Genomic DNA, 22,470 nt, shown 5'->3' with positions numbered 1-22,470 from the left:
ACCTGGGGCTGAAAGGACAGATGGGAGTCTAGGATGACACCTAGTTCCCTGGCTAGAGGGGTGGGACTGATGATAGTGTTGTTGATCTTGATGGAGAAGTCAGGGGGGGCTGGGGGTAATACTAGGAGCTCAGTTTTGGAGAGATTGAGTTTGAGGAAGTGGAGTGACATCCAATCCGATATGTCACTTAGTAGGCTCGTGATACAAGTGGAGACTGAAGGGGTGAGGTGAGGGGTAGAGAGATAGATTTGTGTGTTGTCAGCATAGAGATGGTAGCTGAAGCCGTGGGAGTTTATCAGTTGGCCAAGGAAGGAGGTGTAGATGGAGAAAAGAAGGGGTCTGAGGACAGAGCCTTGAGGGACCCCAACAGAGAGAGGGAGTGAAGAGGAGGTGGCAGTGTTATAACACTGAAGGAGCGCTGTGATAGATAGGAGGGGAGCCAGGAGAGAGCGGAGTCTCTGAGGCCAAGAGAGTGTAGTTTTTTGAAGAAGAGGGGGTGGTCAACCGTGTCAAAAGCTGCAGAGAGGTCAAGAAGTAGGAGTACTGTATAGTGGCCATTGGTTTTGGCGGTTAGTAGGTCGTTGGTGAGTTTGAGTAGGGCAGTTTCAGTGGAGTGTAGGGGGCGGAAGCCAGATTGTAAAGGGTCGAGAAGGTTGTTGTCGGTGAGGTGGGAGCTCAGGCGATTATAGACTAAGCGTTCTAGGAATTTAGAGGTAAATGGCAGTAAGGAGATGGATCTTAAGTTGTTCAGGTCGGTGGGGTCCAGGGAGGGTTTTTTTAGTATGGGAGTGATGTGCGCGTGCTTTAGAGGGGAGGGGAAGGTACCAGTAGAGAGGGAAAGATTGAAGATGTGAGTGAGGGAGCATAGGATGGAAGAAGAGGGTGACCGTAGGAGTTGTGAGGGGACAGGGTCTAGGGGGCACGTGGTGAGGTGGGCTTCTGAGAAGCCTCGGTAGTAGCAAGGTCAAAAGAGTGAAGTGTTGAGGGGGTTTTAGTGTGAGGAATGCTAGGTGGGGCGGATGTCTGGGCAGTGGCGATGTCCCTACGAATTGCGTCAATCTTGTTTTTGAAGTGGTTAGCAATCTGGTAGGTGGTGAGTGAGGTACTGGGTGGAGGCGGAGAAAGTAGGGAGTTAAAAGTAGAGAAGAGCCGGTGAGGACTGGAGGAGAAGGTATTAATAAGGGTAACAAAGTAGGCTTGTTTGGCAGCGTGAAGGGAGGAAGTGTATGTTAAGAAGGCAGATTTATATTGGGTGAACGCTTGTTAGGATTTGGTTTTACGCCATAGTCGCTCCAGCGCATGACTATGTCGTTTGATATTTTTGGTGTGGTCAGTCTGCCAGGGCTGTAGCAGTTGGGGCCTAATGCTTCATGTTGTTGGGGGTGCAAGCAAGTCTAGAGCGGATGCCAGCGAATTGTTGTAGACGGTAGTGGCCAGGTCAGGGCAGGTCAGGGGAAGGATACTGTCCTAAAGTTGGTCAGCTGCAGAGTGGAAGGGAGCCGGGTTCAAGTTCCGGAGGTTACTGCTGGTAATTGTTTGCAGTTTGGAGGGATAGTTGTTTGAGGATGAGGAGACGGAGAAGGTGATGAAGTTGTGATCAGAAAGAGGAAAGGGGGTGTTTGTGAGCATTTTGTTGTACGATTCCTGAGCATTTACACCTGAGCATTTTGTTGTACGATTCCCGAAGCACAACAATGATTAAAGTATAACTCAATGCAATACTTTTTTTTAGCTTTGGATAGAGGGGAGAAGGATTAGAACACCTATCAGGTTTTTATTTCTGTCTGTACCCCTATTAGGGAGATTCACCCACTCTATTCATTCTGTTTATTATCATTGAAAGTGAAGGTAAAAGAAAATACCAATTTTTGGGTTGTCCCAGAAAAGTAATAAAGGGGAAATCTTCTAATGGGGATTCTAGTTCTTGTAACCAGGGGGTCCCCAAGGAATTCCTTTAATTTTCTGGGATTTCCTCTCACTTCCTGTTTGGCTATGGGACAAGAAGTGAAAGGAAATCTACTCTATGGGACAGAGATGGTGAAAAAAAATGGCAGGGATTATTACCCTCCCGTGCTCTATTCAAAATGAAAAAAATAGTTATACTTTAAGATGAAGAATTCAAATTTTCTAAATAGGTGTGTACACATTTGAGTGGTGTGTCACTTGCCATGTGAAGCTTGAAAAGGTACATGGTCTTGTATATATAAAAGTCTGGGAGCCAAAAACATGAGATACTAACGTGCAAAAAGTGTCTCTAAGTCACTTAAGTATACTCATGCTAATGGGGGCAAAATTTATTTTTCTCTAACAGTAATGCAGTATATAACTGTTGAAATGAATCTAAAGTATCAGCAAAAACAACAAGCTCTGTTTCAGTTCTAGGATTCCACCTATGCTATTCCCATACCACATTCTTTCCTGCCGCAATTACAATATTTCCTGAGTAATTTAGAACAGATGGGCTTTCTCTATGTCCTGAAGATTCCATTTATTCTATCAGAGACTTCAGAACATGGATGAAAACCAGGCCCCTTGTTGTACTCAGAAAGATGTACAAATATAGCAAATATGATTTTTTTCTAGGCACAAAAAAGACCTTCTAATCCTTTTAACACTGTATTTTATATCCAACAGATGTGTACTTTTGCATGAGTTTTATACTGTATTTTACAGTTAAAAACTTCTGTATTACATATATTACTTTTTCTCAATAAAAATATTTAAAAAAAATAAGTTTCTGCAAGCAATTCACCTGATCTCCTGCCACCATCCTGACTGACAGCAACACTTTCTCATGCATAAAAAAAGCTCACCAGGTTGGGCCCTCATTATTGTTATTCGTGCACACCATGTTCATTTTTAATTTTGGAGTAGTGTACTATATACCTGCTGTACATTTCATACTCTTCAAGTCTATACACTCAGAACTGATCTGCTAACATGGCAGGTAAGATGAGCTTTTTTTCCAATCCAGTCATCATTTCTAGGTGTGTTGACATATAGAGGGCAAATGTCCCTATCATCCTCCCATCCCCCAGCTCACATACTTTTTGTATAGTTATAATGTCTGATTTTGCTGTGTAATTCTAAGGCAAGCTAGTCAAGTGTAATAGAAATGAGTTGTACAAGTCAGCTAAGCTAAGGGAGCAGGAAGGAAAAAATCTTTCTGTACCCCTACATCATTCACTAGGACCCCAATGTAATTGTAAAAGTTGGAAAAACGGAAATTATTTTTATGAATGAAATAAATATATGTACCCAACTTACTATTTTAATACTAATATGTATGTTATACAATGTGTATACCTCAGGGTTCCTTCTGCTTATTTGTTGTTGAGGTGTATTCTATTGATGAACAAGTAAAAGCTAGGGTTAAATTAGTAGGAGACCAAAGCCTCCCCCATATAATTATTGCTGCCAGCTGAACTGAATTTCATTAATATTTAGTATTCTATTACCCAAGAGATGCTGAGACTTTCCTACACTCTGATAAGGGTAATTACTTGTTTTTCATTGCAAACTCCTATTACAAAGGAACTGTAAAGAAAGAAGACTCATGAGATTTATATTGGTATTTGTAAGATCCTTTATTCCAACTTGCAGCCCTGAAAAGCATTGAAGTGGTCTCATGAGACCTCTATCACTTTGTAAATTGTCACTGTGCAGGTGTATAGAGGAGGGATCTGCTTTAGCTAGTGGGTGAAGACTGACTAACACATGAACTGGGTTATAAATAAATGATTAACTGTCAAATATTGCTTAGTGTTTCTGCCTTCTCATAGGAGATATATTTCTCAAGTGACTAAGTCTATGAAAGGAACCATCTGAATGCCACTGCCCGTGACATGGAGCTGTCCAACTAATATTTACATGCCTTTTAGCATAGTTAGCAACCTAACCTAATTGCATAGTTACTTTAACCTAAAAGATCAAAACATGCAACCATATACAGTAAATGTAAAATTAAGAAAAGGCAAGCACTTACAAATGTTATATCATAGTCTCAAAAGTTCACATCCTGATGAAGTTCAAAGTGATCATTAGAGTTTCATACATGGAGGTTACATTGCAATAAAGAATGCATTGCTTAAAATCTGTAATTTTAGTATAATATGCTGCTGTAAAGAAATGCTATTCTACCACTTTGGCGGTGTGTTTTGTCTGTCTTGATTTTCTATTACATCCATTTATGGCTCAAAAATAAATAAATAAATAAATGAATGAAACAGGTTTAGAACTTTTTAATTCACACTGCATTTCATATCTTAAAGTAAACCAGTATGGTCAAGCTATGGACTTTAAGAATGAATTTCCCCAAAGTACCAGCAGCAACAAAGCTCAATAAGGGCTTGTTTTTAATCTCATTTACTGTGTGCCATTAATGTAAATACTTTAAACTTGATAACATATACTAATGACATTTTCACATTGTTCTTAAAGAAGGACTGCAATTTGATTTTATTTTTTTTAAGTTAGCATCTACAAGTAAAATAACTGCTAACTTTTAAAAATCAGTTACTTCAATGCCTTGGGTCCAGCACTGTCTTCCTTCAGCTGGTTCTTCTTACCACTGCGGGTTGCTAGTGTCCAGGAGGAAGATGTGGCAGCTGTGGCTTTCAGAGTAACTGCGCATGCAAGAGCTCACACAGTGCATTGTAGACGATCCTACAGCCTCCTGGGAGATGTGAAGTGTAATGTTCCCATAATATATTTTTTCACTTACAATATGCTTTTAAACTTGTTAGAAAATGTAACTACTTCAAGAGTCAATTCCCCAGCATATAACCTGTATGTTAGAACCCTCATCTCCTTTGTGAATGTCTATTACTGTCTGTGCCAACCCAGCATCTTCATCCCACCCCTGACCTTTCTACATAACCTGTTATGTAGCTGCTGGGGATGGAGCAAAGGAGAATACTTGAGTGGCAGCTCCAGACCCGGTCTGCTGACATCACATCCAAGATGACAGCCACAGTGCACAGCAACACTATCAGGGCATTTGGATGTCCTAACATGGTAGACTTTTACAGCTAAACAGGGCCAGATCTGGGGGGTGCTGGAGTGGGTTGAGTCTCCCCAGAATTTAGCTGACCCCCCCCCCCCCAGGTCTCTAATGCCATCATCTGTGTTGTTGATCTCTCTTTTCACAGTGCCCAGAAGCACCAGCTCCTCCCCCATCCTCCACACCAGTGGGAGAGGATAGAGGCTGGATCAGCTCTTCCTCCCCCTGGCTCTCTCCCCTGTGCCCTCTAGTCTATCTGTGAAGGGGATGTATGAATGGGAAATTGTACACAGAGCAGCCAGCAGTTCTATTGTGATGCTTCTGACTGAGCCAGTGATCCAGGAACCATCCAAGGGAGTGAGCCCTTTCTTCCTTCCTTCCTTCCTTTCTCTCTTCCTTCCTTCCTTCCTTCCTTCCTTCCTTCCTGCCTTCCTGCCTTTCTCTCTCCTTCCTTCCCTATCTTCCTTCCTTCCTTCCTTCCTTCCTTCCTGCCTTCCTTCCCCCAAATCACTCTTCCTCCTCTCCTGCTCTTTTCTTTTTTGTCCTCCAGTAGTAGCTTTCATGTGTGTAGCCAAAAGAGTTTAGTTTTGTCATCAGCCTATTGTAGTCGTTGGTCCCATGTGATATGAAGTGGGTTTACTCTGGTGTGCTGCAGTTTGGCTGCAGTGCGGGTGTATCTCCAGTTGTCCTGTATGTTACCCCTGGTTTTAGCTACAGTCTCATTGACTGCAGGTTTTTTCCATGTTTTCTGAAAGCGTACCAAAGATGCAGCATGCAGGACTTTTGGAGGAAAGAGGCAAAAACCTGCAACCTAACAGAAGTCAAAGGGACCATGGCTAAAACCTGGAGTTACATGCACATAATGTGTGTAAAGTGTGTTGTTTTTTACTACTAAATCTCTTAATTTCTCATCCCTGCTTTGCATTCATTCATGAGGCAGTCTGTTGGGGACATCTAATGTAAGGGGGGCTGTGTTAGGGACACGTGATATAAGGGGGTAAAGGTTCTGTTTGTTCATCCCAGTCTAATGACAGCACAATATATACTAGTGTTCCCTGTTCACTCCTGCACAGCCTCTGCCCTGTCTGTTAGACATTTACTTACATGTCATGATTCATGGTACAGAAGCTTGCCGAGGGAACAGGGATTATAGAATATGTGGCAGTCAGTGACACACACACAGTGTTGAAATTATGCCCCCTGACTTTTTTTTAATGCACCCCCAGATCTGCAGCTAAATACTTTGTGCAAAATACAATAAATTCACATAATGTATAATTTTATGGAAATATTTTTGTTAAAATGAATGGTTTGGCTACAGGGTCTTTTTGAAATATGAAACAAAAGAGCAATCTTTCAAGAGATAATTTAGTTTGACTTTGGCAGAACAAACATTTTGCATATGTATCTTAGAAGAATAATGTACATGCCTGAAAACATGAGTGACAATAAAATATTAAACCTCAATTTTGCATGCTCACATTTCAATTTTCTGCATCACTTCCTCTGCACATCCTATTCTATCAGTATTTTAACATGAAATTAATTTTCATTAAACAAATGTCTTTTAAGTCAAAATAGTTTTAATAATAATCTGATGAAAGTGATTTTGGCTGAGGAATGTGTTCAGCATGTAATTAGAATTTGGAAAAATGTTTCAGGTGGCTCAAGAAGTCTTTTAGAGTCAATACATTTCAAACAGAATGTTTTATTCAGTATGTGAGACTGTAAAAGCAGTATACTAGCATGTGTCTTATTTTATCTATCAAATATATTATTTGTCATTTTAAGATATATCTATAAACAAGTAAAACATTTTTTTATTGTAAAAGAACACCTTTATATTGAATACTATTTATTTGTAGCTTGCAATCAACAGTGTATTGTATAACCAGTAATGAACAATCAGCAGTTTTCTTGTTCTATTTTAACAGTGTTATACAGATGATAAGTAAAATTCAAAGTGCTTAATATAGGTCTGACCATACCATTGCTATTTTCAAGAATTAAAGGGAAACACAATCTAAAACTTTTATTTTGAGGGAGTAAGGAGGGGGTTCAGACTAAATCTGGATTTTTTATTACTTTCTGTATCCTTTTAGTGAGATATCCTTCACATCCTTTCCCAGTGACAACTTTGTCTATTTCTATTTAAAACAACAAAAATAAAGTATTGAATCAAAAGTTCCATTTCAACAAGCCAAGTGCATACATGGTTGACACCTTCATTTTTTGCCATGTTCACAAGGATTTCTCAGATCATACAGACGTTTTCCTACAAACAGGAAAATTTCTGTGTGCTATAATGAGGAATTACTACAACAGAATTTGTTAATGTCTCCTAGTGGTCCCCATGAATGCTTTAATAAAATTGGGATTGGATTTCAACATTTATGGCCAGTATAAGCTAAATTAACCAGTTATATAACAATATTTATCATGAGAAGAGGATGTGCTGAAGTACGTATTTCCGATTGGTAATAACAATTTACACAATGCCATTAACTAAACTATGTTTTGGATGAGTAATTTTTTTTCTTTTACATCTATTACATATACATTTCTTTTACATCTACATTTGTTTTTGCTTTTCATTAATGCTGGAAGGTATGTTTGTCAAACGCAGGCTAAATTACAGGAATGCATGGGAATGCATGGGTGTGTGGCAATCTAAATGTCCACACCCTGTGGCATACATCTGCACTTGTATGCATGTATATGCTTTGATCTGCATTTACCGCTACATGGACAGCTACTTCTTGTCATTAAATTGCACAGCTGGCTGTACACAACACCAAATTTCTTTTACAGTGTATAGCCCCCTGTGCTATAATGCATAAGCCTTTTATTTCCATCTGACAAGAAAAGTTAGTTCACAAATGATTACACGTTTACTGCAATTCTGTACTTACAGTAAATTATTGGAGTCTCTTAGCTCTCACCCAATCCTAGCGGGGACTGTACAGTATATGCCTCTCCAACTGGCAAAATACACTGCTAAGCCTGCAACCAAGCATGTCCTCCTCCATATGCACTCTGCTGGGTTCTGGTAATCCATAAGCAGCTGAATGGTGAACAAAGTGCTTGCATCACTGCAAAATGCAGGTATTACCTGGGGGTTTCCATCAACAGTATATTTTCTGCCCTTTGGTTCTTCACTGTTAAATTGTTTAATATTCATTTCTTTTAAAGCAGAACTAAAGGCCAACTTTTTTTTTTCATTTTATTTGTGTCATCTGTTTCCCATTGGGGTATTCCTGTCCCATAACTAAAACAGAAAGTTAGAGGAAATCATTCCAAAGTGAGGGAATCCTCAGGTGTCACATGAACTAGTGGCCCCATGAGAAGAGATCCATACTACTCCTGCATTTGGGGAAAACCCAACATTGGGATTTTCTCTTACTTTTTCTTTTGGGGATACCCATAAACAGGGCAAATAGAGAGCATGTATCTCCATAACTGGGGCACAGAAATATGAACAACTAATTAAATTGGACTTTCAAGCCTATTCCATCTTACCCTGAAAAGAAAAGATGTGTATATATATATATATATACCATAGATATATTATTTTCTGGGACTGGAGAAATAACAGTACACTGATCTTCCCAGGGCATGTCAGCACAAGTTTGATCACTGAAGGACAGGCATATAGAAAACTGACCATGCTGGGATGATGTACTCTCATGCCTACTGTGGTCAGTTTGAAATAGGATGGCAGGGGAAATGACAGGAACACCAGGTATTTCACACAAAGGAAGCAATACAAACAAAACAGGATACTTTTTAAAACAGGGATATGAAATGTTGGGGTAACATATACTGTATACGTGGTGGAAATATAGTTTATTTTCTCTATGTGCTGAAATTAAAGATATGCTTACAAATTGAATATGCCTATATCTGTGGATTTTCCTTCAAAATGTAATCTGTCTATCTGTAGATGTTAGCTGAACATAGCCTCTGCAGTATTTATCATGTACTTATTTAGAATTGCCCAGATGTGTGAGAGGTTTATTCGGCAAGCAGCATACCACAGAAGTGGAGTCACAGAGGTTAATTAAATTACAACCTAGAGTAATACCCATCCATTTCAACTGTTATTTTAAATAGCTTGAGACTGTTAGTTTTTTCGTTAAATCACCTTCAGAACCTTTAATAAGGTCATCATTTTCATGATTTAAATCTAAATATTACTGTACTTTCACATATTTTATCATATGACCATACTTAACCTTAGCTCCATTGCTCCATGGGTCTGTCCTTGTTTAAAAAACACTTTACAGTTTCAGTAATTCTTATAGGTCAGCTGGTGTGGACTTCAACCAAATCCCAATAATCACTGTCTTTAGACAATGTTTTTTTTATGCAGAGGAACCTACTGCTGCTTTTTAACTTGGTGCAATGGGTTTAAAGTCAAGATTTAAATAGGTCCATTTTAAAGTGTAAACACTTAAACCAAGTATACTGTTGCACATGTTCCGGTAATGTCAAAAAATTTGATGAAACAAACTTTTTTTTAATCAATTTTAAATTAAATTTTCAAGCAAATCATAACATGAAGTTGTAGTTACTGACAATTTTGTTCTCAGGTTAAAAAGATGAAATCTGTTGGAATCTGTTGCAAAGGTTTTTACGCAGTGAACCTGTCAACAGGAGTACTTCCTGTAGCAGACTGACAACGCTAAGCCACTGCTTCACAATTAGCGCAGCATTGTCAGCCTGATGTGTGTGCACTTAAGATGGCCATTGGGCAGCCTATAAAGTCTATTAAAAGCTCACATGGCAGGCTGACATCACTGCTGCCAATTTGTAGACAATGGTTTGGGGTTGTCAATGGCCAACAAGAAGTGCTGTTATAGCAGGATCTCCAAGTAAGAAACTTTGTAACAGATTCGCTAAAACAATTTGCTTAATAAAATTGTATACAGTGAGGAATGATACCAAACATACTGAGTTCTTTGTTTCTAAGGTAAATGTAAAGCTGCCAATACACTTTACATATATTTAATATTTATTTATATTTGTAACATTTCGGTGCAATTCTCTTGCACACAGTACTAATGTTTGAGCATCAGCATTTCTGGACGTAATTTCAGGCATTTGTTTTGCACATATTAGCGCATATTTTTGCGAATGCGCATCTGTGTGCACAGTACATTCCTAGGCAAAATCCATCAATATTTTTTGCTCGTACCGGCATAAACTAATGACCATGAATGCTAATTTTTCTATTTTTTTTACTCAAGAGTATTAAAATTTTCCATATAAGCTTGAAAATAATGCTGACGTTTCTTATATCATTTACTTAAGACATCATAATTTCATCTACTTAAAACATCACTCTAACTCTTATCACAATGCAAGCATAATGAATACAAAATGGTATACCTGAATCAATAGCCCTAGCTCATATTTCCCCACAACGAGTACGCATTGCTTGTTTTTTAAACAATGGGCTGTATTTTAGATCAATAAAAAAAAAGCTGTATTGAGCTTTTTTAAGCTGCAGTGTGCAAGAGGCCTTAGATATATTAAAGCCATGCAAAGCAAGGACATACTCAAACAATCAGTTTAATATGTATATGATCAGGACTTCTGTGCTGGCTATTTGTTCTAAATGCTATGAAATGACACGGTTCCTCCAGTTCACCTTTCCTCCAGTAGTTATTACCTGTCCTGCGGGGTGGCCAGTTTTTGAAGCCAAATTTTAGAGTAGGTTGAGGCAAGATTTTCAACTTCAGTGAGCAGATCTCAACCTTTCTTAATATTTGAGAGATGGAGGCATTTGTGATTAACCGAGACTCAGTGGGGTTCCCTGCAATTATCTGCAAGTGGGAAGCCCCATTCAAAGCAATGGGAGGCTGACAGTGCCCACAGCTACTTAAACACTTACTTGCAATATATTCCATTCTATAATGTTTTTATCCACTTTCAAAGTGCCTTTGAACTTGCTAGAAAATGTGACTACTCCAGGACAGTCAATTCCCTAGCAAATGCCCCTCTCTTGCACACCACAGACCTCTTCTGGGAGTGTCTAATTTCTGTCTGTGTTGACCCAGCATTTCTGCCCCTTACCTCATATATAAGCCTGTGTGCAGCTGCCAGGGAAGAATAAAAGAGAATCATATAGAGTGTCATTTAAGTGACAGTTCTATGTCTGCTGACATTACATTCAAGATCACAGCACCCAGCAGAAGTCTTTTGGATGTTGACACAAGGAAGACTTTTACAAAACCAAAAAAAAAATAGGTTAAATGGACATATAACCTTTTGGGAAGATTTTTGTTCAAAAGAATGAGTTGGTGTCAGGGTGTCTTTAATATTACAATTGGCTTTCATATTGTGCACCCACATCTGACTGCATCTAATGTTTTTGGTTAGCTTTAGATTTTTATTAAGGATACTGAACTGTTTCAGTTAGAAAAGTTATTAGCAATCAACCCATGATGGTATTTGCTATCACATAAGCCTCAGAAGTCTCAGGCATGGGAAAGAAAATGATTTAACTCAAGAGAAAAAAAATGCAATTATACTGCGTGTCTGTCACTTTCAATTATTTTGCTATTCCCATGTGCTCTTGGGTCAGTAAACAGTAGAGATTTAGCAAATAAAGTTTGTGTTACATTTAAACTGAATGTGAAATATTAGATGACAATACTAATGAAAGTATTTCAATACTGCACTGATATTTGGTAGCCTAATGGGACTTTATGATTACATCTCCAGTTTGTAAAGTACAGTCCTCCAAGTAGTTGTCCTATTTCATTTTCAATTGTTGTGTTCTTCTGCAGACTAAACTGTCATTTTTAGATTACAGCCTAGCCACTATCTATCCTCATATCAGCGACGGAGATGGAAAAAAAAAATGAAATACAGGGAGAATTATATTCATACTGGGTTTCCAAGTAAACAGATTCTAGAAACAAGCAAAACTTTCAGCAATTAAAAAATCTATTTCAACCACACAGTAATGTGTTATTTTATAAACAAATGTGTAACAGGTAAAAATTATCTAAAAAAACAAACAAATTAAAAAGAAATAAACCTCAATCATTGTAGACATTAGGAAAAATTATACATTTAATGTCTTTTTCAAAGATCTTTTGGATTTGGGGCTAAAATATTAAAGTATGAGAAGAAAAATGTGTTTCTCTGTCTTTTCTGTATTTGATTGTTTCAGATCTTTAGAGGGTCTTTACAAAGCAGAAAAGTTTAATGTATTACACAGTCATTTTTGCTCAACTCAAGGCAAAGTTTGTCTTTTGCATTGGGCAGAGCAGAGAATAGTTAAAACTCCTGTTTTTATCCCTGTGCTCCATTGGGAAGATTTCCCTTGATTTCCTATTCTGTAGTCACAACCTACAGGAAGTGAAGGAAATACCTTCTTAGACAGTTGTCAGCTAACAAAATGTCCTCATTAGAAAACTTAACTTTGGAAATACCCTCATAAGGTTGAACTTAATTTTTTTTCCAGTGATATTGCTCATCAGAACAGATAATGGGGTAAATCTACACAGGAGCAACACAGAAAGCAACTAGAACCTGACAGGGGTTCTAATCCTTGTCTGCTTTGTCCCAATGTCAGATGTTTTAAGTTTAGATAAACTTTATGGTGACTGTTTTGAATTCTGATGACTGTAAGTGAACTGCTATTACTATAAACTACAAACAGTAGCACTGTGCCATAATATTGATTCAGTTTACCTTAAAGACCGTCTTATGGTGCCACATCAATATAGAAAGGACATAAAATTATGTCACAAAAGTGGATAGTTCATTCAAAACTGTAATGTAGGTCGTCACTCTGGTAGGCTCCTTTCTGATGTGTTTCGTGCACCAGCATGTTGTCAAAGGGGTGAGCCCACCCAGAGGACACCAGGACTTAAATAACACTCTGCGTATGTGCAGGCGTGCGTCATATCTGAGCTTTGTGCATACGCGAGCGGGAGACGAGCCGGGATAGGAGACAGTACGTCACCAATTACCCAGATACAATGTGTACTTAGAAAAAAGATTTGCTTAAGTACACATTGTATCCGGGTAATTGGTGACATACTGTCTCCTATCCCAGCTCGTCTCCAGCTCGCGCATGTGCGTAGCTCAGATATGACGCGTGTTCACGCATGCGCGTATCTTCGATATGATGCGCGCTTGCGCATCAGCAGAGTTTTATTTAAGTCCTGGCATCCTCTGGGTGGGCTCACCCCTTTGACAACTTGCTGGCGCACGAAACGCGTCAAGGAGGAGCCTACCAGAGTGACGCCACGCCGCACACGGCCACGAGGAAGACCAGTGGCCATATTTGTTTACCTTATAACCACATGTGAGTTTACTGCTTTACTTTCTGGATTTTTGCCTATTCTAATAAAACATACTACACTATTGGCACCTATTTGTCTTTGGGTTGGTAATTACGAGCCCCCCAAAGTTGGAGATCTTTCTGTATCTGGAGCTTCCGTGTTTGCCTATATCCTGGAGCTGTTTCTGATGGGTATGTGAGCAGAGTGTGACCTGTGTGTGAGCAGTATCATCCTATGTGTCCACATTGAGCTTGATGACCCCGCAGCCCTTGACCACACCTAGATGACCCCCTAAAGGATACATAATTTTCATGCACATTTGTTATGCGCTTCTGGTAAGTGCATAATTTTACTGGTCCTCGTCATTTGACGTTACCAACACGGAGCACAGATCACCGTTTCATCTGGACCTACGTTACAGTTTTGAATGAACTATCCACTTTTGTCACATCATTTTATGTCCTTTCTATATTGATGCGTCACCATAAGACATGCTTATCACATCACCATATATGCGCCTCAGTAGCGCTCACTTTATATTTATGACTTTTTATCATTACCAACTGTGAATTACAATCTAGCACTGCATATTTATTATTATATACTGTTTTTTCAGAGGTGTAGAGGTTTACCTTTTTTATGCTGGCTGCTTATGTGTTTGTTGTGCTCACAATCACCCAGATTTACATTGTTACCTTAAAGACCAACTTTGTTTTGAATAACTTAAGGAAAAAGATTGGAACCTCTATCAGATTATTACATCTGCTTGTGTCCCTATTGAACAGATTTCCCCCTATTTCTTGTCCCGCTATTGCAATTACCAGGATTGCCAACCATTCACAAATTTACAGTTTGTAAATATTGCAAGATTTATAAATTGTCCTTAAATGTTTGCTATGGACAGTGTCTGCCAGTAAAAAATATGCATGCACAGTTCTGGAGTCAGGCAGGCTCGTGCAGAACCTGGGCAGGCTCATATGGGGGGCAGGCATGCACTGATGTTATGGTACCACTTGGTGCCTTTTACGTATTACATGTCTGGAGGCAAACCTCTACTAGACAATGAGTTCCTTCTAATCAGCTAAAGAATATTGGGAGACACAGCTCGTACTGCTCTATAGAAATTTCATGTACCTACTGACCTTCCCACACCAGAGCCTCTACTGGGTATGCACCAACCACCCTCCAGATTCACCAACACTTCAAGCACCACTGACACACTCAGTGGTGGCCAGGACAACAAACATCTGGAGCTGTGGCTATATCAGCTATTCTCTAATCATTGGGTGCATTCTCTGGTGGGTGGGTGTTTTCATCAGCTAATATTTACTTTAGAACCATGCAGGGTGCCTGTCAGTGATAGTACTGTGTTTGTCATTCAGCTCTGATAGAGCAGAGTGTCTTGTAACCTGTTCACATTGTGTCGAGCACTGGGGGCAGGGTCAATGATGTAAGGGGGGAGTGAATACACTAAGGTAAGGTTCCCCTATATATCAATAACCCCATCTTGCCTTTGTGTATTCACTCTGCAGAAAGTGGTGTGCTCACCAGAGTCACCCACATCAGAGTGCCTGCCACCCCTCCTTAAATCAGTGTCCTCAGAGTTCCCCTATACATCAGAGTCTGCAGGATTCCCCCTTACAGTGCATGCAGGAACTCTGTGGACCCTGATGTAAAGGATAACTCTAATGGAAAGAACAATCCTGCAGATTTTGAAGAAATTGGGAACTCTGATATAAAGGTACACTGTGGACTCTGATGTAAGAGTTCCCCTTTATACCAGAGTCTGCAACATCCCCCTTGCATCAGACTCCTCAGAGTGCTCCTTTACATCACATTCTACAGTGTTCTCTTTAACATCAGGGACCATAGGCTACCCCCCAATTGCTGGAATGGGATTTAATTTGAAAGCCAGCCCTTCAGAGAAAATAACTGAGGTGCTGGATATTTATCTCTGATATTTAATGAGTTAAGACCTTAAAAAGCCAGATGGCCTGTGTTTGTCAGCTTTCCACAAAATAGGTTACCCTCTCAAGAGACAGAGGTCACCTGACCAAGGAGGGTGCCAGACAAAAGTTTCTAGAGTTCACAGGGCCGTAGATAATTGTTTTCCTGGGATGGGTTCAGCTCTCAAAACTGAAGGAGTAACTCATGATGGTGCCTCTTACACTGCTCAGTAAGGTTAACTATGGGGGTGCTTTGTGAAACAAGTGGGCCTGTGTGCAAAATAATGTCTCCTGGCCATGAAACAGCAACAGGGAGGCACATTGATTAGGAAGGGATGGAGAGAGGTGCTATACCTGGAAGTGAGAAGGTGAGGTGGTATGAGGGGTAGGTGATGTGGTATGGTAGGATTGATGAGGGGGTATGGTTGGGTAGATGAAGCTGTATAGTAGGGTAGGTAAAGTGGTATGGGGGTACAGGTGAGGCAGTATGAGTGGTGGGTGAGACAGTATGACAGGTAGGCGAGGCAGTATGAGGGGTGGATGAGGCAGTATGGGGGGTAGATGAGGTGGTGGTGCGTGGGTAAGGTGAGAAGACATTTTTACAGGTACTAGCAGTAATATATTTAACTCATCTGAGTCCCTCAGCGCCGCTGGTCAACATCTGTGCAGAGCCTGCCCTATGTTCCAGTGTCCTGCCTGCAGTGATGTCACTACCTGGCTGGGTAGGTCTGAAGGAGGAAGATCCATCCTTGCCCTCCTCCTTTTCTGAATGTCGGGGGACTGGGGGCGGGGCAAGCAAGTGATTGGGTGCTAGGACCACCAATGTCCTAGCAGCCAGTCGTGCTTGCCTCACCCCCACATTCAGTGAGGAGGAGGGCAAGCATGGAGGAGGGGGAGTCTGGGGACCACACTGCCAAAGCTGCTCAGTCTATATTCTCTGACATCTGATTGCTGAAACTGAGTGGCACGGCTCCATGATGTGATGTCAGGGAGTAACTGAGCATTTGGGAGGATGCTCTAGGGGAGTTCAGACTCCCATACCCCCCTTATCTACATCACTGAGAGTTCAAAGTGGTATTTTATGGATTCCACAAATGACAACAGCACTCCCTCTTCATCAAATCTCTAAAATAAACTAGGAATCAGTTGTACCCAGAGCAATGTTCCTGAAAAAATGCTCATTTATCTGTAGCAGAGCAGCAAATTTAAGTCCTTGGCAGGGATACTATGGTTGCAACTTAGATGGACTACTAGTAGCTTTGAACTATTGTATTGAACAAAAAGCTAAAGAAGAACAAAAGCTAAAGAAACACATGTATACATGGAAATATGGCCTTTTTTCTTCTTCCTGTCTGTTTGGATCCAGGAGGACAGTATACCCATGTGGACTTGTCCTCATCATGCTTTGATCATTGGAAGTTTATATATATTATTTACCTAAAAACCTAACATAAACATCAAACCAATGAAAAATAATTGTTGATTGGTTGATATATGTTACTGCACTTTGCACCTAGTCCTTTGCATGAACTAACAAAATAAAAGATAAGAAAGTTAATTTACTGTGGAACTTTGTCTTTTTGTTACTGCTGTCTTACATTCACAGAACCAGGAGGCCAGAGTAGGTGATTCTGTATTTGAATCTATCTTTTCCAGTACTTTTGAATATAAGATACATTTTTGGATTTTCTGGTTTTATGACAAAGTGCACATTTCACTGACCAGTAAAAGAAAACATTAAAATAGCTCTTACCTTGCTGGACAAAGGATCCATACACAAACCACATGGAGTTATAAAGTGTTGTAGAAGTCATAGATCCCATCTGCAAACGTGGAGGATTAAGCCAGTTCAATAGGTAGACAAGAAGCCCCACTAACAACACAGTTCCAGCAATGCAGGCCCACAGAGATAAGTCAAACGGTGCTAAGCAGGCAAACATGTCCACTGTTTTCTCTGCTTTTTTTAGCAGTACTCCCACTGAGTAATCCATATAGCGTGTTGTGAAGTCTACTACATTCTCTCTGTCAGGTGTGATAGTCAAGGCAGAAATACCCATGTCAGCTCTCTGTGAAAGAGAATAAAAACATAAAATTAATTAACAGAACTCTAAAGATATCCAAAAATGCTGCAGTATTTTTTTCCAGCTATGTTCCTTTACATTTACTATATTGTATGCAATAATAATGTAGACAAAAGCAACAATACCAAATGTTGATAATTATTACGTCTTATTTTATACAATATATATGACTGATTATACAGCTAAATGTATAATTCATATAAGTACAGGTAGCTAAGGTATGTACTTAAAGCACACATAAAATTCCCCAAAACCTCCACGACAAAGCATGTCTTTCACCAAAGTCTAAGTTCTTATATATCTCTGCAAAATAAAGATGGTAAATACTTACCTTTCCACTGCTAAATTCTGCTGTACTGCTAAGAAGTTGTCCACTGAAGTCTCTTCAGAAACCAAAATGTCTGGGAGTGTTGATCTCCTGTTCCCCACTGTGCTCAGTGGTTCCTCTCATCAAGTACTATGTCACTACTGGCTTCAGCTGACACTTTCTCTGTATATCTGCCAAATCTTTTTACAGACATTTTATTATATTTGAACATGTTAGCTAAATTGCATCTTATGTCCAAACTTGAACATACCCAATTTTTCTAATCATACACTGTAGGATTTTCCTTACCTATTATTAATTTAGCTGTCTTATGTTATTTTTACAATATGGTTGCCAAAGGTGGCCTTATAATTGATTAATACAGACACAATACTATATTAGCATTATGTGTTAATATCTCTTTAGTTTACATAACAAGATTTTGGTAGCCATTGCTACTTGGTACTGAGTGGTACTTCTTAGGTTATTGTCATTTAATGTTTCTAAGTTCCTCTCCCTTTTCTACGTAACAGGCCACTAAATGTAAAATAAGTAATGCTATTACGAAAACCTGTGAGCATAACCCTACATATTTTAACATCACACTTCAATTGCCACTTAACTGTCCATGCTGCAATTTTGTGAGATCTCACTGTAATATATCACTGTCCAGCTGATTTCTAATAATTCTACATACTTCTCTGTCACAAACAGTATTGCTATCTGTTTCATTCCTTTTCTGTCGTGTACATTTCATTCTTATATTTCATCTATTATATCTGCTCTACGAATGAGCAAAAATAGGCCCTAACAGACATAGATTGATGATATATTTATCTAAATGTCAGTAACTGTTCTGATGCAAGGTATAAAATAGAATTATGGGGTTGATTTACTAAACCTGGAGAGTTCAAAACCTGGTGCAGATCTGCATAGAAACCGATCAGATTCCATTTTTTTTTTGTCAAAGCTTGATTGAGCAAGCTGAAGTTAGAAGCTGATTGGCTACCAGCCAGAGCTGCACCAGATTTTGCACTTTCCAGTTTTAGTAAATCAACCCCTATATGGCTACTCACATGACTATTTTCCTCCTTTATTACATGGTTAAACCAAGAGTATTGAAAAAGTAGCAATCATTATAAGGTCATTCCAGTAGTAGGTTTTCCCCTTCTGCTGTCAATATATTTGCTAAAGCCATCACATTTACGATCACTTTATACACTGCTTTATGTAAAATTATAAAGAGCAATGATGCAGCTTGCAATGCATTTTAGCATTGCTTAATCACAATCACCCATCACTTCTATTAAAGCTAATCTAAGGTGCTAAGGCATAGGACCACTGCCCTGGTCACTCCCATTCCCACTCCCTAAGCCTTTTTATTTTCAGGTTACTGTGATTGACTTTTTCACCCATTTAACCCCTAGCAATATCTACATTTTAGGTCACCAGGAACTTCTTGATACCCAATGGTGGGTGGGTTTTAATTGAAAACAGACTTGATGTTCAGGCAGCTGGTGGTGCTTAATTTGTGTATACAGTGCTGGCCTAGGTAAACATTGCATTTGTTATGGCTTATATAGGTATATGTTTTATATTCCTATACTTATTTGTACAAATACCAATATATTTTAATATAGACTCCTATAGCAGATAAACTAGTTATATTTGCATTGGTGGCAGTGGCATGTGTGTTCGGGGAAGGGATAGGTGTCACCTCCTAAAAGACTGATATTAGTGGGGTTTACATGCATAGTAGTTAAACTCTGAGTAGTATACTAAAGGTTGCATTGTTAAATATGAATTTACTACAAATATTTATGTTCTGAATTATTAACATATACATAAATGTAGAGCAATCCTCTCATGTGCAAAAAAACTTCAGGTGTATTTTTAGTCTTACTGGCTCCTAGTACCGCTGTTCAAAAAATTACAAGAGGCTAATATATACACAGAATCAGGTACTTATACTGGGCGATGTTAAAAACACATATTTTTACTGAATACTAACAGAATCAAAGTGAATCTAAACCCAATCAATACATTCTCATTCAAGCTTGCTGTAATAATTTGACTGACAATTACTCGGTCATGCAACACTATACCCAAATTAATTTTTACCTTTTTTTAACAGATAGGATTTTTTTTGGTGGCATTTAAGAACCATTGGGTCTTTTATTTTTTACTCTATAAAGGAAAAAAAATACCAAGAATTGTTAACAAAAAATGCTTTTCTTACTGTTTTAAATCATAAAAATAAAAACACCAAGAAAGCATGAAAATGGGTCACACACAGAGGAAGGAGGAGGTCACAGCTGATCACATGTAAACAGGAAATGCCAATTATCGACAGTCCTCTCCTCACGCTGGCAGCGTGTGAGAAGAGGAGAGCTGGTAAGCAGCATTACTCAGAGGGAACATCTACACTGATCATCACGGCACTGATCATCAGTGCCCTGATTATCAGTGTAGCCCCATCAGTGCTGCCTTTCAGTGCCCATAATTGCCACTTGTCAGTGCCCATCAATGCCACATACCAGTGCCCATCAGTGCACAATGATACCACATATCAGTGCACATCAATACCACATAGCAGTACCCATTAGAGCTGCCTTTCAGTGCCAACTATCAGTGCCAGTCAGTGCCACCTATCAGTGCCACCAATCAGTGCATATCAGTGCTGCCAATTAGTGCCTGCTAGCAGTGCCAGTCAGTGCCACCTATCAGTGCTCATCAGTGCCACCTATCAGTTCCCATCAGTGCCACCTAACAGTTCCAATCAGTGCCACCTATCAGTGCCCATCAGTGCAGCCTATCAGTGCCCATCAGTGCAATATATGATTGCTGCCTTTCAGTGTCCATCAGCGATGCCTGTCATTGCCCACCAGTGATGCCTGCCAATGCCCTCAGTCCTGCTTATCAGTGCCTCCTCATCAGTGCTGCCTATCATTGCCCATCAGTGCATCCTATCAGTGCCCATCACTGCAGCCTCATTAGTGCACATCAGTGAAGGAGAAAAATCACTTATTTACAAAATTTTATTACAAACGAAGAAAAACTTTTTTTTCAAAATGTTCAGTCTTTTTTAGTTTATTTATCAAAAATAAAAAAACAGTGGTGATTAAATACCACCAAAATAAAGCTCTATCTGTCTCAAAAAAATTCTAAAAATTTTGTTTGGGTACATTGTTGCATGACCGTGCAATTGTCATTTAAAGTGCAGCAGCGCTGAAAGTTGAAAATTGGCCTGGACAAGCAGGGAGTAAAAGTGGCCAGTAGGCAAGTGGTTAATAAAGATATGCCTGCACAGTACATACAGGGTTAATTATGGCAAACACCGTTGCCTAACCCCCTCACAAACAAAGAGAACAATGTAGGATTTTCCTTGTTGGAGGGTCCAGAATAGAGCATCTGAAAAAGGTAAGCTGCAGTTTTGAAAAATGTTTTAAGTTATGATATGTGAATGTGGATATGTGAAAAAGATAAAGTAGTTGTTATTTGGCTGAAAAAGTGGAAATACAATTTACCTCCTGCTCCAGAGATAACACACAGATATTGGATTTCCCATTATTTTCTCTACTGAAAACAATAATTACCATGGCAAATAGAAAGGGCTGAATATCCCAATGGGACACAGACAGGAATTATATACAACGCTTAAAAAAAGGTTTGGCTCTATGTTTTAAATGGATCAGAAAAAAATTACTTTTTTGCTCAGTACTTCATAAATTTGCTAGCTCATTGTATGCCTGTATTATGGTGATCATTTTTAGACAGCCAGGTAATTTCCAAATCAGTGAATTGTATATTTATGGGTGCTTTAAATCTAAATATTCACACATTCTATTTTCCTGTTCTCTCCCATTGTTCCATTTTATTGTAAGCTGTACAATGAGCTTATTACTTATGCTTGACCACAGCTCAAATATTTTTCAGCTTGTTTCTATGTTAAAATTTTCATGGCTGGCTAGGCAGTGGTAATCATCTTTCTAATTTTCTGAATATTTTCTGTTTCAAAAATAATCTCAAAGACACAAGGAAGAAAAAAAAGGAATCTAGAATAACAAAAAATTTGGTTTCTATGAGACTTACATGTAAACAGAATTATGTCAGTAGGAATCTCTAAATGCGCAAGCGGATATTTGTCATGAAAGTATCAAGAATGAGAATCAAATTATACTGACTGCTTACTAATGGTGATTGCAATTTAAGCATGAAACAAGCTACTATTGCCAATAAAATAACAATTTAAAATGCTACTGCCAAATTCTGAAATTACCTGGATAACAGCATGAACTTGTATAATAATTGCATAAAAATGAAACTCTGCAGTTTTCCTTATGCCAGCCTAGCATCTAGTCAGAAATATTAGCACACCTTTAGTTGACGCTTCAAAATTAAGAGGCTTAATAATGATAATATGCATTTTATGAAAATCAGCTATATTCTCAGAGTGCCTCAGCTTGATCAAATCATTGAACCATCTATGTCATATGTTATGCATTTATTAATCAAAGCACCATTCCAATACATATTCTTTCTTTGGTGTTTACAATTATGGAAAACCAAATCACTAATCTACTGAAAGAGAAATGATTATCTAACAAATTGTTTTTTTTCTGTCCCATCGGTGTAGATTTTTCTTCACTTCCTCTTATGAAGTTATAACAGGAAGTTACAAGGAAATATCCCCAAAGTGAGGAAAGTCATTTAAACAGTTCAAATCATTTAAACAGTTGACTGTGGAAACTTCCCTCACCCATAAATTGCTCACAAATGAGCAGGTGAATCTCTCCATTTGGGACACAACAGTAAAACCTGATAAAGTTTC

The 22,470-nt window shown here is 38.9% G+C and overlaps 1 protein-coding gene across 2 annotated transcripts in view; it reads right to left on the bottom strand.

Annotated features, from left to right (window-relative positions):
* Nucleotides 1-22,470, bottom strand: part of GRID2 (glutamate ionotropic receptor delta type subunit 2) — a 1,339,544-nt gene that overhangs the window by 226,765 nt on the left and 1,090,309 nt on the right. For both annotated transcript variants that reach the window (XR_016308769.1, XM_089663824.1), the window contains exon 11: nucleotides 17,005-17,317. Coding sequence is in view for 1 of the 2 variants with exons in the window: in XM_089663824.1 (XP_089519950.1) it covers nucleotides 17,005-17,317 (313 nt within the window). In the remaining variant the exon portion in view is untranslated. The remainder of the gene's footprint in view (nucleotides 1-17,004; nucleotides 17,318-22,470) is intronic.

The sequence above is a fragment of the Staurois parvus genome, unplaced genomic scaffold (genome assembly GCF_062004578.1).
Source record: "Staurois parvus isolate SC_StPar_1 unplaced genomic scaffold, SC_StPar_1.0 ptg000044l, whole genome shotgun sequence".
Classification (NCBI taxonomy): domain Eukaryota; kingdom Metazoa; phylum Chordata; class Amphibia; order Anura; family Ranidae; genus Staurois; species Staurois parvus.
The sequence above is the reverse complement of the archived record's forward strand: the minus strand, read 5'-3'. Positions and strand labels throughout refer to the sequence as shown.